Source organism: Pan paniscus, chromosome 5 (assembly GCF_029289425.2).
Source record: "Pan paniscus chromosome 5, NHGRI_mPanPan1-v2.0_pri, whole genome shotgun sequence".
In the NCBI taxonomy this organism is placed as follows: Eukaryota; Metazoa; Chordata; class Mammalia; order Primates; family Hominidae; genus Pan; species Pan paniscus.
The window spans coordinates 171,565,174-171,581,989 of record NC_073254.2 but is presented as its reverse complement, the minus strand read 5'-3'; the positions used below and the strand labels follow the sequence as shown (position 1 = coordinate 171,581,989).

At 40.3% G+C, this 16,816-nt stretch overlaps 1 protein-coding gene across 3 annotated transcripts in view; it reads right to left on the bottom strand.

Annotated features, from left to right (window-relative positions):
* The window catches only part of CCDC170 (coiled-coil domain containing 170), a 128,226-nt gene that overhangs the window by 63,140 nt on the left and 48,270 nt on the right, over nucleotides 1-16,816 (bottom strand). For all 3 annotated transcript variants that reach the window (XM_008963897.4, XM_063605036.1, XM_055114229.2), the window contains 2 exons: nucleotides 13,286-13,430; nucleotides 9,508-9,693 (listed from right to left, as the gene is read on the bottom strand). In XM_008963897.4, coding sequence (XP_008962145.2) covers nucleotides 9,508-9,693; nucleotides 13,286-13,430 — 331 coding nt within the window. The remainder of the gene's footprint in view (nucleotides 1-9,507; nucleotides 9,694-13,285; nucleotides 13,431-16,816) is intronic.

Below are 16,816 nucleotides of genomic sequence, written 5' to 3'. Positions count from 1 at the left end.
AAGTAGCTGGGATTACAAGTGTATATCACCACATCCAGCTGATTTTTTGTGTTTTCGGCAGAGATGGAGTTTGGCCATGTTGGCCAGGCTGGTCTCAAACTCCTGACCTCAACTGATCCACCCACCTTGGCCTCCCAAAGTGCTGGGATTTGTCCCAAAAGGTATGTTTTTAAAATGCTCAGCATCACTAATCATCAGGGAAATGCAGATCAAAACCACAATGAGGTATCATCTAACCCCAGTTAGAATGGCTATTATTAAAAAGACAAAAACAAATAAACAAACATAACAGATGCTGGCAAGGATACAGAGAAGAGGTAACTTTTGTTAACACTGTTGGTGGGAATGTAAATTAGTATGGCCACTATGGAACACAGTATGGAGATTTCTTTAAAAAACTAAAAATGTAAATACCACACATCCAGCAATCCCACTACTGAGTATTTATCCAAAGGAAAGGACATGAGCATAACAAAGAGATTCCTGCACACTCATGTTTACTGCAGCACTAGTCACAATAGCAAATATACGGAATCAACTGAAGTGTCCACCAACGGATGAATGGATTTTTTATTTTTATTTTTTTTGAGACAGAATCTCGCTCTGTCACCCAAGCTGCAGTGCAGTGGCGTGATCTCTGCTCACTGCAACCTCCGCCTCCTGAGTTCACGCCATTCTCCTGCCTCAGCCTCCTGAGTAGCTGGGACTACAGGCGTGCACCACCACGCCCGGCTAATTTTTTGTATTTTTTAGTAGAGACGGGGTTCCACCGTGTTAGCCAGGATGGTCTCGATCTCCTGACGTCGTGATCCACCCGCCTTGGCCTCCCAAAGTGCTGGGATTACAGGTGTGAGCCTCTGTGCCAGGACTGAATAGATTTTTTTAATGTGGTATATATACACAATGGAATACTATTAAACCATTAAAAAATGAAATCATGTAATTTGCAGGAACATGGATGGAATGAGAGGTCATTATGTTGAGTGAAATAAGTCAGGCCTAGAAAGACAAATATCACATGTTCTCACTCATATGCAGGAACTAAAAGAGTTGACTCATATAGTTAGAGAGTAGAAAAATAGATTCCAGAGGCTGGGAAGGGTAAGTGGGTGGGGGGAGGGATGAAGAGAGATTGGTTAATGGATACAAGCATACAGTTAGATAGAAGAAATAAGCTTTAATGTTTGTCAGCAGAGTAGGGTGACTATAGTTAACAATGTATTGTATATTTTGACATAGTTAGAAGAGAGGGCTTGAAATGTTCCCAATACACAGAAATGATAAATAGTTGAGGTGATGAAGACCTTAAATACCTTGACTTCATCCTTACACATTCTATGCGTGTAATAAAATAGCACATGTACCCGTTAAATACATACAAGTATCGTGTAGCAATAATAAATAAAAACAGTAGGAGGCATGAAATTCTTCATATTTCATAGCAGAAAGTCTTTGCCAAATACTGCCTCAAATTGATGAATCAGGAATAAAATTGTATTACTTTAAAGTTTCAGTTTTTTGTTTGTTTGTTTGAATTTATTTTGAGACAGGGTCTCGCTTTGTCGCCCAGGCTAGAGTGCAGTGGCTCAATCTCAGCTCACTGCAAACTCCACCTCCCAGGTTCAAGTGACTGTCATGCCTCAGCCTCCCAATAGCTGGGATTACAGGCATGCACTACCATGCCCAGCTAATTTTTGTGCTTTTGGTAGAGATGGGGTTTCACCATGTTGACCAGGCTGTTCTTGAACTTCTGCCCTCAAGTGATCTGCCTGCCTCAGCCTCCCAAAATGCTGGGATTACAGGCGTGAGCCACCATGGCTGGCCACTTTAAAGTCTTAATGGTAATTTTCAAAAGAACTAAAAAAGAGAATAAGTCATTTTGTAGGAGACTTATAAACAGCTTTTCTTTTTATTATAGAGATGGGGATCTCACTATATTGCCCAGGTTGGCCTTGAACTCCTTGCCTCAAGTGATCTGCCAGCCTCAGCCTCCCAAAGTGTTGAGATTACAGGCATACGCCACCATCCCCAATCCAGCTTTAATTTTGTATAATATGGGCAGATATTATTTGGTGTTTGTTTTCATTTTAATTCCTCACCCACAGACTAGAACTCCCCCAGCCTCACAGGCAATAAGAAGGAGGGTTCAAGTAAGAAAAGTTTGAAAGATCTAAGGCTGTTTAGCCAGAAGAAGAGACTTAGAAATCCATAATAAATGTCCTTAACCATTTGAAGGGTGGCCATAAGAAAACGGATTTTCATTTATTCAGTGAAATTTCACAAGTGAGTAACAGGATGAGGAGTTGAATTATAGAGACTCTAATCCTGACTTGCTACAATACGGAACTGTTAAACAGTTCACATAGATGAGACGGACCTCCTTATATAGTAGTGAGTTCCCCGTTTCTAGAAGAGTTAAAGGAAAGGTTGAACATTAGCTAGTCAGGGAAATTGTTTTAAAACATGATTCTTATTTCACATAGAGAGTTAGATGATCTAGATTCTAAATGGCCTGAAGGTCACTTCCAACTTTATGATTCTAGAATTGTAAAGAGGTCTGTAATTTCTTCAGTAGTCTATCTCATCTAGTCATTTCTTACTTCCAGGAACTATTTCCATATGACTATAAATTAATCTCATGTTTATTTTATCCCTAGGTAAAAGTAAATAACTAGGAAAAGGAAATGAAAACACTGAACACCAATTGTGTGCCAGACACGTCCTAAGTATTTTATGTATATTTTATCATTTAATTCTAACGTAATAGTAAGAGAGCCTTATTTTCCCATTTTACAGATTTTAAAAACTGAGGTCCAGGCTGGGCACGGTGGCTCACATCTGTAATCCCAGCACTTTGGGAGGCCGAGGCAGGCGGATCACGAGGTCAGGAGTTCGAGACCAGCCTGGCCAACATAGTGAATTGAAACCCCACCTCTACTAACAATACAAAAATTAGCTGGGCGTGGTAGTAGGTGCCTGTAGTCCCAGCTACTCGGGAGGCTGAGGCAGGAAAATCGTTTGAACCCAGGAGGCAGAGGTTACAGTGAGCCGAGGTCACACCACTGCACTCCAGCCTGGGCAATAGAGCGAGACTCTGTCTCACAAAAAAAAAAAAAAAAAAAAAAAAAAAAACTGAGGTCCAAAAAGATCAAGCTACGTGCCTGCAATCACATAGCCGAATGATTCTGGAGCCAGGATAAAAACCCAAGCAGCCTAATTAAAGAGCCTAGCTTCTTAACCGCTCTGCGCAGTGTCTCTCTGTCTTGCTCTCTCTTTTTTTTGAGACAGAGTCCAGCTTTGTCGCCCAGACTGGAGTGCAGTGGTGCCATCTCAGCTCACTGCAACCTCTGCCTCCCAGGTTCAAGCGATTCTTCTACCTCAGCCTCCTGAGTAGCTGGGATTACAGGTGCCCACCACACGCTTGGCTAATTTTTGTATTTTTAGTAGAGATGGGGTTTTGCCGTGTTGGTCAGGCTGGTCTCAAACTCCTGACCTCAAGTTATCCGCTTGCCTTGGCCTCCCAAAGTGCTAGGATTACAAGCTTGAGCCACTGCACCTGGCCTGTGCAGTATCTCTCTTACATACTCCACTGTAAGCTAACAAAAAAGGCAGAACTGACATCATTGCAAATCCAGGCCTGCCTGACTCTAACACCACTTTATTTCCTAGCTTTAATTCTTGCTAGTAGAATTAAATGCAACATGGAAGTTTAGTTTCTGATCTCATTGATTTTAACTTCTGTAATTCATAGGAAATGGGTGTGTGGCTTGCCCAGGCAAAATGACTACTTTCCTCAAATAGGTTATTCCTCAGTAGGTTATTTCAAGAAAACCAAGGGAAAAAGTACCAAGTACCAACTTTTGGTAGTTTTTAAGACATACTTCAATATGAACTACTAAAATATTTTTAAGTAATATATTTATCATATATATGACAAATCACTTGGATTTTTATTTGCGAAATTTTCTTGAAGGAACTGAAGTAGAGTCTTCAAGCAGATCAGAAAAGCTGAGTTATGTAGAAACCACACCCTAGTCCTGTGGCTACTTCTACTTCTGCAGTCCTTCTGGACTTCACTAATAAAGTAAGTTTCCTACCTCAAAAACAGAGCTTTAGAAAGCATTATGAAGACTCTTCCTGAGGCTGTTAATGTGTCAGTAAAACCACCTGATGGTATTTTTAAGTAGTAAATCTTTGGGAGGCACAATCCTATGAATAAAGTACTTTATTAAAGACCTCAAGTTTTTTTATTGCCCATATAATTTTTTTTTTTACAATTTTTATGATTTTGGCAGGAACTTCATCCCAAAGTGAATGTGTTTCCAAAGTCTGAACAACATTGCATCAGTCATTACAAGTGAAGACACTTATATAAGAAGAGGAATAAGTTCTGGTTTTTGAATGTGCTATTACAACACATTTCCTTACTCGTTTCCTACTACTTATCTCTAGAGATGCATTTTTATAAATAAATATAAAATTCTTCCTAATAGTCAAGTCTTTTTTAACCCCTCCTCTCCCCCCTAATATTCAAATCTTGATAATTTAATAACTACTAGTTATAATTGAATTAAAATTACTCACTGAGGACATTTGTATGGCTATTTATTGTTTTTGTTCCACTGACTAATAAATAGTTTCTGGCATCAGACTTGTATGTAGGATGTAACTGTGAATATATATGGAAAGAGGATTATTGCTGAAGGTACAATAATGTAATGATATGGGTTCAAATCCTAGCTTTGCCATTTAATAGCTGTGTGAACTTGAGCAAAGTGAATAACCTCTCTGATCATTAGCACAATGACTGTGCTAATGGTAAGTATTCAATAAATGAGCATTTATAAATCATCAATTTTGGTTTCTAAGCACCATTCACCAGTATTAGGAACCAAAGCTCTTTAAAGAATTGGCTGGTAGGCCAGGCGCAGTGGCTCATGCCTGTAATCCCAGCACTTTGGGAGGCCGATGTGGGTGGATTACTTGAAGTCAGGAGTTCGAGACCAGCCTGGCCAACATGGTGAAACCTCTCTCTACTAAAAATACAAAAAATTAGCCAAGCATAGTGGCACATGCCTGTAATCCCAGCTACTAGGGAGGCTGAGGCAGGAGAATCACTTGAACCTGGGAGGCAGAGGTTGCAGTGAGCTGGGATCATGCCACTGGACTCCAGCCTGGAGACAGAAAGACTCTGTCTCAAAAAAAAAAAAAAAAAAAGAATTGGCTGATTTGGCTGGTTTTAGTTCAGTGGCCTGAATATTGCAAGAGAGCCTGTGATGACTTCTTCAGCCAGAGATCAAGGAAGACTTGAGAGACTAAAGGATTCATGCTACAAGGTCACAGGGTACATCCTGAAGGAGCTTCTGCCAGACAAATTTGGAGAATTTGGAGCACTGAAAGAGAATAATTGATTATAACACAGTAAATAAATAAAAACCCATGTGTCCATAGAATTGAAAACAAAAGGAAAGAAAATAAAGAAAGCTTTTCTTTAGAGAAGACTACTGCCTAATAGATGGGAGGAATGACAAAATAGAATATCACCACTTTGCTACCCATGATGTAATAGTTAATCCAGACAAGAATCGGTGTATGCTAACATCACTAGGTAAAGTCAGAGGGAACAGGAATAACCTGATAATGATCACCCCATAGAAACTTAACTGCAGAAGAGAAAAAATGTACCCTTACACCAAAGAGATTCGTAGTCAAACTTATCGTCACCAGCAGTGGAACACTCTAACATTATTTGCCTTCTAATAGAATGCAATATGAAATATAATATGTAATATTCTTGCCAAAAGCCTTAACCTGAATCCAATCCAGCCTCTAGATCCAACTTTTAAGTTTACAGGATATAGAGAAACAAGTTAAACCACACAGCGAAGAAAAAATCAGGCCACTGCTTTGGACTCTCCAACATGTCAATGCTATTTAAAACAACAACCACCAAAAAAAAAAAACTGACACTAATCAACAAATGCAGTGAATTAACCTAGGTAGGTTCCAAATTTGGGGAAGAAAACTGCTGTAAAAGACATTCTTGTAGCAAGTGGTGAAATTTGAATGTGGAATGATACTAGATTATTATTAGCTAAGCCAAACTTGGTGGCTTAAAACAACAAACACTGATTATCTCACAGTTTCTATGGGTCAGGAATCTCGGCACGACTTTGCTGGTGGTGGTTCTGGCTCAGGGGCTCTCCTAAGGTTAGGGCCAACCTGTTGAGCAGGGCTGCAGTCCTCCCCAGGATTGACCAGGGGACGATTCCCTGCTGGGCTCACTCACATGGTAGCTGACAGGCCTCAGGTCCTTACCACATGGGCCTCCCAAGAGGTGGCTGTCTTCACCACATGGTAGCTGACTTCCCTCTCCCTAGACCTACCTCACACCACGGCCCCTGGCTTCCCTCAAGAGCAAGTGACTCCAGAGAGATCAATAGAGTGTATTTAAGACAGAAGCCACAGCCTTTTTATAACCTAATATCAAAAGTGATATCCATCATTTCTGACATATTCTATTCACTAGAAGGGAATCACTAAGTCCAGACCGTGCTCAAGAGGAAGCATATAAAAAAATGTGTGTGCTTGAAAACCACCACAGATGGTATCCAGCATTATAGTTAACTTTCAGATGCAGCAGTGGTATTGTGGTTACATAGGGCAATGTCCTTATTCTTAGGATAAATATGCTGACATAGTTAGAGGCAATACTTATGAAGTCTGCAACTTATTTTCAAGTGATTCTGCAAATATATCTATGTTTATGTAACAATAAATAAACAATAACAAATATATATTGTTTATGTAAAATAATAAAGCAAATAAAACAAAATGCTAACCATTGTTGCATCTGGGTGGATGGTGGGTGGGTGATCATTGTCATATTCCTTCACTCTTTCTATATATATATTTGAAATTTTTTAAAAGACAATGTTGGTGAAAAATAATGGTAAGTTATTAGGTTGATGCCATTAAAAGTCATTGCAAAAACCGCAATTACTTTTGCACCAACCTAATACTATGGACTGATTTGTGTCTTCCCCAAAATTCATACTTTGAAGTCCTAACCCCCAATGTGATGGTATTTGTGGGTGGGGCCTTTGGGAGGTGATTAGGTTCAGATGAAGTTTTGAGGGTGGGGCTCACGATGGGATTAGTGCCCTTAGAAGGAAAGACATCATAGCACTTAGCTTGCTTGCTCTCTCTGTGACATGTGAGGACACAGGGAGAAGGCAGCCATCTACATGCAGGATGAGGGCCCTCACCAGAACCTGACCATGTTGGTTCTGATCTTGGATTTCCCGGCCTCCAGATTTGTGAGAAATACATTTATGTTGTTTAAGCCACCCAGTCTATGGTACTGTATTATGGCAGCCCAAGCTGACAATGAGGGCATTGACAACAATAATAAACTTTGCACTTTCCACAGAGTTAATGTGTCAGGAGAATAAAGCTAGTGGTGCGAAGGGCCTTTTGATGCAGGGAATTAATTGAAAATAGAAATTATCATCATGACTGTGCTTTCCAACTTCCCATCTCACCTCAGTGTGGCTGTCACTAGACAGAAAAGGCCCAAAAGAAATTCCTGAAAAGGCAACTCCTTCTCCTGCACCCACCAATTCCCCAGGCCCCTCCTCAGCCTGTGGGCCACCACTAGCCCTTCACCCGCAAGGAGGCTCCCTTTATCAGCATCAGTCCTTAGCTGATCTTAAATTCCATCTGCTGGGCCACTGCCATTCACTTTTTTCCTATGTACTTTTATTAACTGATTGTATAAGCTCGTTTTTGCTTTTGGAAATGGATCATTATTATTAATCCCATAATAAATTTCTTTATCACAAAATTATAGTTAAGGGATTATACAGTGTTAAAAAATACATATGGTATTAAATAGCTCAAATAGGTTGCAGATCATTTGAAAAGATCAGCCAATTCATTGTGTAAATAAAAGTTTACAATTCAGTCACTTCCCTTTGGCAATATCTGTCAGAATTACAAGGTCCATGTCCTTTGGCCCAGCGAGTCTACTTCTTGGATTTTGTCTTACTGATATATCCTCCCACATGAAGAATGATATAAGATTACTCATAATAGCTGTATTGATAATAATGTATAGTATATTGCCACTTGTGTTAAAAAATAAATAAAAAGAGAAACATATAGTGTGCAGAGTGTGTCAACATTTGTGTTAAAAAGAAATTAAAAGAATATGTATATATGTGTGTAAAATATTTCCCGAAGAGTATATAAGAAATCACTGGGGCAGGGCTCAATGGCTCATGCCTGTAATCCCAGCATTTTGGAAGTCCCAAGTGGGAGGATCACTTGAGGCCAGGAGTTTAGGACCAGCCTGGGCAACATAGTGAGACCCCGTCTCTACAAATAAATTTTTTAAAGAAAGAAATTGTTAACAGAGAGGTTGCCTCTGAAGAGAACTGGGTGGCTGGGGAGAGGGGTATGGGGAACATGTTTCACCATATACTCCTGTACATTTAGAATTTTGTTTCTTGTAAATATATTACCTATTTGTTCAAATATATTAAATTTAAACTTTTTAAGATCCTATAATTTAACTAAAGTAAGACATCTTCTCTACAAATTCTTTAATTTTAAGTGTTTTGTATTCCTTTTTTCCAATTATTAAAAAAAATGTGGCCGGGCACAGTGGCTCACACCTGTAATTCCAGCACTTTGGGAGGTCAAGGTGGGCAGATCACTTGAGGCCAGGAGTCGAGACCAGCCTGGCTAACATGGTGAAACCCTGTCTCTATTAAACAAAAATTAGACCGGCCGTGGTGGCTCACGCCTGTAATTCTACCACTCTGGGAGGCTGAGGCGGGCAGATCACGAGGTCAGGAGATTGAGACCATTCTGACTAACACGGTGAAACCCCATCTCTACTAAAAATACAAAAAAACAAAATTAGCCGGGCGTGGTGGCGGGCCCCTGTAGTCCCAGCTACTCGGGAGGCTGAGGTGAGAGAATGGCGTGAACCAGGGTGGCGGAGCTTCAGCGAGCCAAGGTAGCACCACTGCACTCCAGCATGGGCGACAGAGCAAGGCTCTGTCCAAAACAAAACAAACAAACAAACAAACAAAAAAACTAGCTGGGCATGGTGGTGGGTGCCTGTAGTCCCAGCTACTTGGGTGGCTGAGGCAGGAGAATTGCTTGAACCAGGGAGGCGGAAGTTGCAGTGAGTCAGGATCGCGCCACTGCACTCCAGTCTGGGTGACAGAGTGAGACTCCTTCTCAAAAATTAATTAATTAATTAATTAAAATTTAAATTAAAAAATTTTTAAATGTACATATATAGCCAATGGCCTGTTCAAGTCACTTTGTCCCATGTCACCCCCAACCCTCTTGCTGAGTGCAGGCTCTTAAAATTGTGATCAATAAAAAAAAATCGTAATCAGTAGTTCTAGGGCACTTATCTGACATCCGTCTCTTCCATTTCTGCTTCTTCAACATGGTCCCAGATGCACACGTATACTTCACATATCATACCTGGTTCAGCTTCTCTTTCTCTTCAGTACAGGAGGCAGCTTTTTTCTGCTCTCTGTTGACTTCTGAAGCCAGCCTCATGATCGTTTCTCTGCTAGCTTTTGCTTCCATCTCATGGACATTTATAGTCTCTTCAAGAATAACAATTTGTCCTTTCACGAATTCATTTTCTTTGCGCAGGTCTCTAAGCTGAAGAGAAAGCAATTACAGCTGTCCTATAAAAATTAACAATTTCATCATTTTCTCTAAGCAAGTCACATCTATAGACTGCATTATCATATGAAAAATGTAAGAGCACTATCCCTACATGGACTGGAAAGGTCACATTTTCAAAGGCAGCCTGTAAACTCTGTTTTAGACCTGGGGGTCAAATTCAAATTATCCAAAAGGTGGCCACAAGGCAAGGATAATGAAGCCAAAAGCGTCCCGACGGAACACACATCAGCAAACCTGCTAAATACACCAGGTAAGGTGAAGCTCTACAGAGGCTACAGTAGGCGATGAAGCAAGGGACTTGCCTTCAGCCCATGTCCACTCAGACCTTCTGCAGTCAAGTCACCATGTGGCACTGGAGGAAATACAGAGAACACACGGCCATGCTTTTTAAAAAAATATTCTTCTATGTAATATAAGCATAGGAAAATTCTGAATAACAGCTCAGTGTTTATCATAGGGAATTGAGATTAGCAGGGCTTTTGCTCACTATGTTGTGCATTGGAATGGTTAACTGGGAGCATTTATAAGATTTACAAGGGGAAAATAAAAGCCAGCAGGCTCCTTGACCTCAGGGAACGAGCCATACAGACAATTTCACTCTGTAGGGCCAGGGGGAGGCCTGTAGGGTGACTTGAGACCCCTCAGGACAGGGCCAGCATTTGTGTTGAGACTCTCCGTGGAAGTGATATACCTTTGAGCCTCAATGCTCTGAAAACATGGTGCCCCACTCCCAACTCATGCTGTTCCCTCTCTCTCCAACACTCTTCCTCACATTTGCATGATCTCTCTCCTCAATGGCCCTCAAAACTCCCGACCTCACGGGGGCGCTCTTCAGACAGTGTCCAACACCTGTGACTTGCTTCCCTCTCTATCCCTGCATCCTGATTTGTTTTTCTGTATTGCACCTTTCACCATGTGGAGCAATCGTAGATATTTATTTGGTTATTTCTTCACTATCCTTACCCTTTGAAAATGAAATCTCTAGGCGAGCATAGACATAGTCTTGTCTCATTCACTGCTATCTCTCCAGCACTCAGAACAGTGTCTAGCATATAGTAAGCACTCACTAAATATTTGTGAAATGAAGGAATGAATGTCTAATTGTTAGGAATGCATGGTTCCTTGGGAATGCGTGTGCACACGTGTTTATGAGGGCGTGTGAAAGCGAAGGAACAGTTTTGAAACCAGAGCCATTTTGTTCTTGGAGGAACACCTAATGAGGCTGAAGTCTTGGTCAAGACAGCAGACTTCCTGATCTGGGCCAATTTTTTTTTTTTTTTTCTTTTTAAGACAGGCACCTGCTCACGTGGCCGAGATGCCAAAGCTCCAGATTCCTACCCTGTGTCGTGAAATATAGATTCCATTACTGTTCAGGTAAGCTGAGGCCAACAAATCCCAGGAGGAAATTGCCATCACAAAGATGGTTTCTTATTCATTGTTCCCAAGTGGCAGGAACCCACCACACTACACAGGGCCATGGGGAAGCACCAGGGCCAGTCAGGAGGCAGAAGAAGCGGGGAGAAAAGCGGGCGAGAGGGTTTATTGTCGCCTCCACAGGAAGGAATAAGCAAAGCAGAGTAAGCAGACTTAGGGTTGGCTATTGAATGATTTCAGTGGCTCTTGGGGTGTAGGGGCTGACCCGAGCTGTCTGGGGGGCTTAGGGCAAGGGGCAGTAATCTGCAGGTAACAGCCAGTTGTAGGAGGTGGCTGGGGAGTGGGCTCTGGATTGATCAGTTCACATGTGAAAGCTCTGCTGGGAAGGGCAGGCTCTCCCGGCTCAGCAAGACCCCGGAAGTCAAAGCATTAGAAATACAGAAAAGACAAGGACATGATAAATGTAGTAGAAACACCCTGATTAGCACCTGGAGATTGTGTCCGATAGAGAAAAGTGTGTCACGGAAGAAGCAGCTTCTGAATTCCCTTTTCTTGTCCCCATCATTTGGTTTGAAAGATAATTCTCAAACTACAAGTGGACTTTTACAGCTGAGTTCCCGGTCACAAGTTAGCCATAGGGAGCAGGAGGAGAGGCATCCAGTACCCATGAGAGCATCAGGTGGACCCATGGTCCCAGCTATCAAAACCCATCCGTAAAGTGGAATACTTCCCAAAGTCGAATAAAGTCATCTTGTGGCTTTCAGAGAGGACATTTGGGAAGCTCACTAGTAGACACCTGAGAGGTGGTTTTCAAAAATGGCTGCATGATAGGCCAGACGTGATGGCTCACGCCTGTAATCCCAGCACTTTGGGAGGCCAAGGTGGGAGAACCGCTTGAGCCCAGGAGTTAGAGACCAGCCTGGGCAATATAGTGAGACCTCATCTCCATTTAAAAAAAAAAATGATGCATGGGTGCTGGGCATGGTGGCCCACAACTGTACTCACAGCACTTCAGGAGGCAGAGGTGGGGTAATTGCTTGAGGCAAGGAGTTCAAGACCAGCCCGGACAACATAGGAAGACCTCATCTCTACATAAATAAAATAATTAGCCAGACATGGTGGTGCATGCCTGTAGTCTCAATTACTTAGGAGGCTGAGGCGGGAGGATCACTTGAGCCCAAGAAGTCAAGGCCACAGTAAACTAGGATCATACCACTGTACTCCAGCCTGGATGACAGAGCAAGATCTTGTCTCTAAATTTAAAACAAACAAACAAAAAAACAAAACAACAACAAACGGCTGTATGGAAATCTGTCAGGAAGCAAGGATATGAAAGGTTTGTACATAGCCAAAGAGAACCAAATACTTTCAGGTACCCTAATGAAGCACTATGGGCCAAGTGAATTATTCAGTTATTATTATTTATTTCTGACTTAATGGTAATCTACCATTAAAGTAGAATTTTTGCTATTTTTTTTTTGTTTTGTTTATTTTTTGAGACAGAGTCTCACTCTGTGGCCCAGGTGGAGTGCAGTGGCTTGATCTCACTGCAACCTCCGCCTCCTGGTTCAAGTGATTCTCCTGTCTCAGCCTTCCAGTTAGCTGGGATTACAGGCACCTGCCACCATGCCTGGCTAATTTTTGTATTTTAGTAGAGACGGGGTTTCTCCATGTTGGCCAGGCTGGTCTCAAACCCCTGACCTCAGGTGATCTGCCCGCCTGGGCCTCCCAAAGTGCTGGGATTACAGGCGTGAGTCACCGCGCCCAGCCACTATTTGGTTTTAATGTAAATTTTTAAAGTACTTTAGATCTCACACTCAATCAGTATCCTAAAAATGACATGCAGCTGCTTGTGTGAGTATATGTCTGGCTGTAACTAAAAGGAAAAAAACTCCCTAAAGCAAATGGTTACAATGAGTAATTAACTCTATATGACAACCTAAATATATTTTAGACAAAGCCATTAATCTCTTTTGGAGAATAATTAATTCCAATAATGCTAGAAAAGATCCTGGAATTGAGGCTCAGGCAGGTGACGTGACTTGTCCCAAGTCATACAGTTAATTAATACTATACTTGGTCTACTGTGCCATTCTCCTGCCACCTCCAAACTCAACCACAGCACTTCCTTTCATGCCACATGTCAGAATCACCACTACATTTATAGACTTTTTAATCTGCATACAGACACCTTTAAAATTAAATCTTCATCTGATGCCTTGTCATTCCTCTCATCTGGATCCAAGCAGTCACGCAGTTGAGTCAGAAATTCCTCGTGTTTCCTGCAATTCTTTGAAACTTGTTTCTTATTCTCCTCATTTTCTTTTGAACACTTTCTGTTAGGCAAATAACAAATAAGTCAGAATTTAACACCATGGAAGATAACATTCATCAAACCAAGTCAGAATATAAGCTCTATGGGGGAAATAATTGTCATTTTCAACACAACACAGTTTCCCAGACACAGAGCAAATTATTGTCACAGAAGCCCTATAAAGCCCTATAAAGGAAGGAGAAAAGTGGCAGCAATTTCGGGACACCTGTGCTTTGCAGAAATATAAGGAAATCTTCAAGGCATTGTGGACTTAGTAACAGGAGGGGAAATGAATTCCCCTAGCCTCAGCCCTTTAGGATCTCTAAAAATGGAGGCACGTGTCTAGAGCACACACAATCCACATAGCCATGGGTCTTCATTGGGGCCTCATGGGGAAGGAGAGTGCTACCACATTGGTTCTAGAGAACCAAGCTTCATTTTATTTTCAAACTTTACAATACAGTGATTTATAAGGGTCCTGGTTCATGGCCAGGCATAACTATAATAACAAATACATCAAAAGCACAGAAGGTTCTCGCCTCTGGAAAGGAGATGTGTTCAATCACCAGCAAAGTTCATTATTAGTTTTCACACGCCCTCAGTCTTTAAAGTGTATTGGAAGAAAGGAAAGAAAATCAGTATATCGAAGAGATATCTGAACCCCCATGTTTACTGCAGTTCTATTCATAATAGCAAAGATAGGGAATCAACATAAGTGCCCATCAGTGAGTGAATGGGAAAAAAAATATGATATATATACATCGGAATACTACTCAGCCTTTTAAAAGAGTGAAATCCTGTTAGGAGTGGCAATATGGATGAACCTGGAGGATATTATGTTAAGCAAAATAAGTCAAGTACAGAAAGATAATTACCTCATGTTTTCACTCATATGTGGAAGCTACAAAAAATTGAACTCGTAGAAGCAGAGTAGAATTTTGATTATTAGAGGCTGGAAAGGGTAGCGGATGAAGGAGGATACAGTGAGGTTAGTCAATGGCTATAAACTTATAAAGATAGTTATAAAGTTATAAAGCTAGATGGCAGGGGTAAGTTCTAGTGTTCTGTAGCATAGTAGGGTGAATACTGTTAACAAGAATTTAGTTTCCAAATAGCTAGTAGAGAGGATTTTGAATGTTCACACACAAAAAAATGATAAATGTTCAAGATGATGCATTTACTAATTTCCCTGATTTGATCATTATACATTGTATACATGTATCAAAATATCACTCCATATCCCATAAATATGTACAATTATTACAAGTCAACGAAAAATAAAAGGAAAAAAAGAGCATTAGGAGAGTATTAGAATTGGTCAGTCAAGGAAAAAGGAAATTTATGGTCCATTATGAATATATTATTTCAAATCTCAGATAGGTTTGTTGAAATAGTATGGCCTATTTCTAATGCTTTAAATGTTAGCAACTAAGAGATTGTCAAAAATAGGCATAGTTTAAAGGCAAATTAGAATCATTTCAGTAATTTAGTGTCATTTTTTAAATATCCAAGATAATAAACATGATTATTGCTTTTCCTTTTTACCATGTTGAGTGTTTACTGCAAATTCCTTCACGCTATTCAAAGATTAACAAAGCATGTAATTGCAGATACTCAAAGCATATCAGATTTCTATTTAGAAAAATGTGTAACGATAAAAGACTAACTTCACTATATTTCTGAGTTCTTATTTTAGCATATGAAAGGTAAAACTCTTCAGTCTTTTGGACCCAGGAAAGGCATAATTAATTGTATGGTGCTGATTGATATACATATAGGATTCCATACATTAACCCCAAGATTTCAATCTTTCTTCTCCATTCCAAAGGTCTCTAAACTACTTCCATTTCTATTTGCAATTCACTTGACCCAACAAAGTTTCAGGAATCTACCCTAAGAAAATAATCACAGAAATTTAAAAATACGAATCACATAGATATTCACTGCAACTTGGTTTATAGTAATTTTTTTAGTGGAACTAACCTAAGAGCCTGTAGAAATAGCCAAAGTGATTGAGTACATTATGGTATTTCAAGCAATGGAATACAATGGGCCATTTAAAATTATGTACTAGGCTTGGCACAGTGGCTCACGCCTGTAATCCCAGCACTTTGGAAGGCCAAGGTGGGAGGATTGCTTGAGGCCAGGGATTCAAGACCAACCTGGGCAACATGGCAAGACGCCATCTCTACAAAAAAATTTAAAAATCAGCTGGGTGTAGTGGCATGCACCTGTGGTCTCAGCTACAAAAGAGGCTAAGGTGGGAGGATTGCTTGAGCCTAGGAGGTCAAGGCTGCAGTGAGCCATAATTGCGCCACTGCACTCCAGCCTGGGTGGCAGAGTGAAAACCTGTCTTAAATAAGTAAATAAATAAAATTATATACTAAATGAGTTTTTAAAATATTTATAACATATGGCCAGGCACAGTGGCTCACTTCTATAATCCTAACACTTTGGGAGACCAAGGCAGGCAGATCACTTGAGGTCAGGAGCTCGAGACCAGTCTGGCGAACATGGCAAAACCCCGTCTCTACTAAAAATACAAAAATTAGCTGGGTGTGGTGGCACATGCCTGTAATCCCAGCTACTCAAGAGGCTGAGGTATGAGAACTGCTTGAACCTAAGAGGTGGAGGCTGCAGTGAGCCAAGGTCATGTCACTGCACTCCAGCCTGGGTGACAAAGCAAGACTCTGTCTTAAAAAATATATATATATATTTATATATATTTTTATATATATTTATATTTATATATATACATATATATATTTAGAACATATGATTCAGTAAAAATAGTACACTACCTAAAGTCATTTGTATATGATTTTCTGAAAAATCTGTTCAATAAAATATTAATATTAATTATAGCTTTTCTATAATCATAAGGTTTTAAGTAATTATTAATTTCTTCTTGGCACTTTTCTGTATAGAAAATATTTTTTACAATATGCATATAGTGTTTTTATTACTCATTTATTTAATAAATACTTATTGAGTACCCATCATACACCAAGCCCCATTAAAGGTGCTAAAGATACAACAGTAAACAAAAGAGATACAAATCCAGCCAGGCGCAGTGGTGTGCACCTGTAGTCCCAGCTACTAGGGAGGCTGAGGTGAGAGGATCACTTGAACCCAGGAATTTTAGGCCAGCCTGGGCAAGATAGTGAGATCCCCATCTCTGAAAAACAAATTATTGACCTCATGGAGCTTACGTTCTATTTGGAAAGATGGACAATAATCAAAATATTAATATATGTAAAATGTATAGTACATTATAATAGGACTAGAGAGAAAAAATTAAGCAGGAAGGAAAGAGGGGCAAGAGATATTAGAGGAGTAAATTTTTAGATATGTTATTCATGGAACATCTCACTTGGAAAGTGCCATCTGAGTGAAGACTTAAAGGAA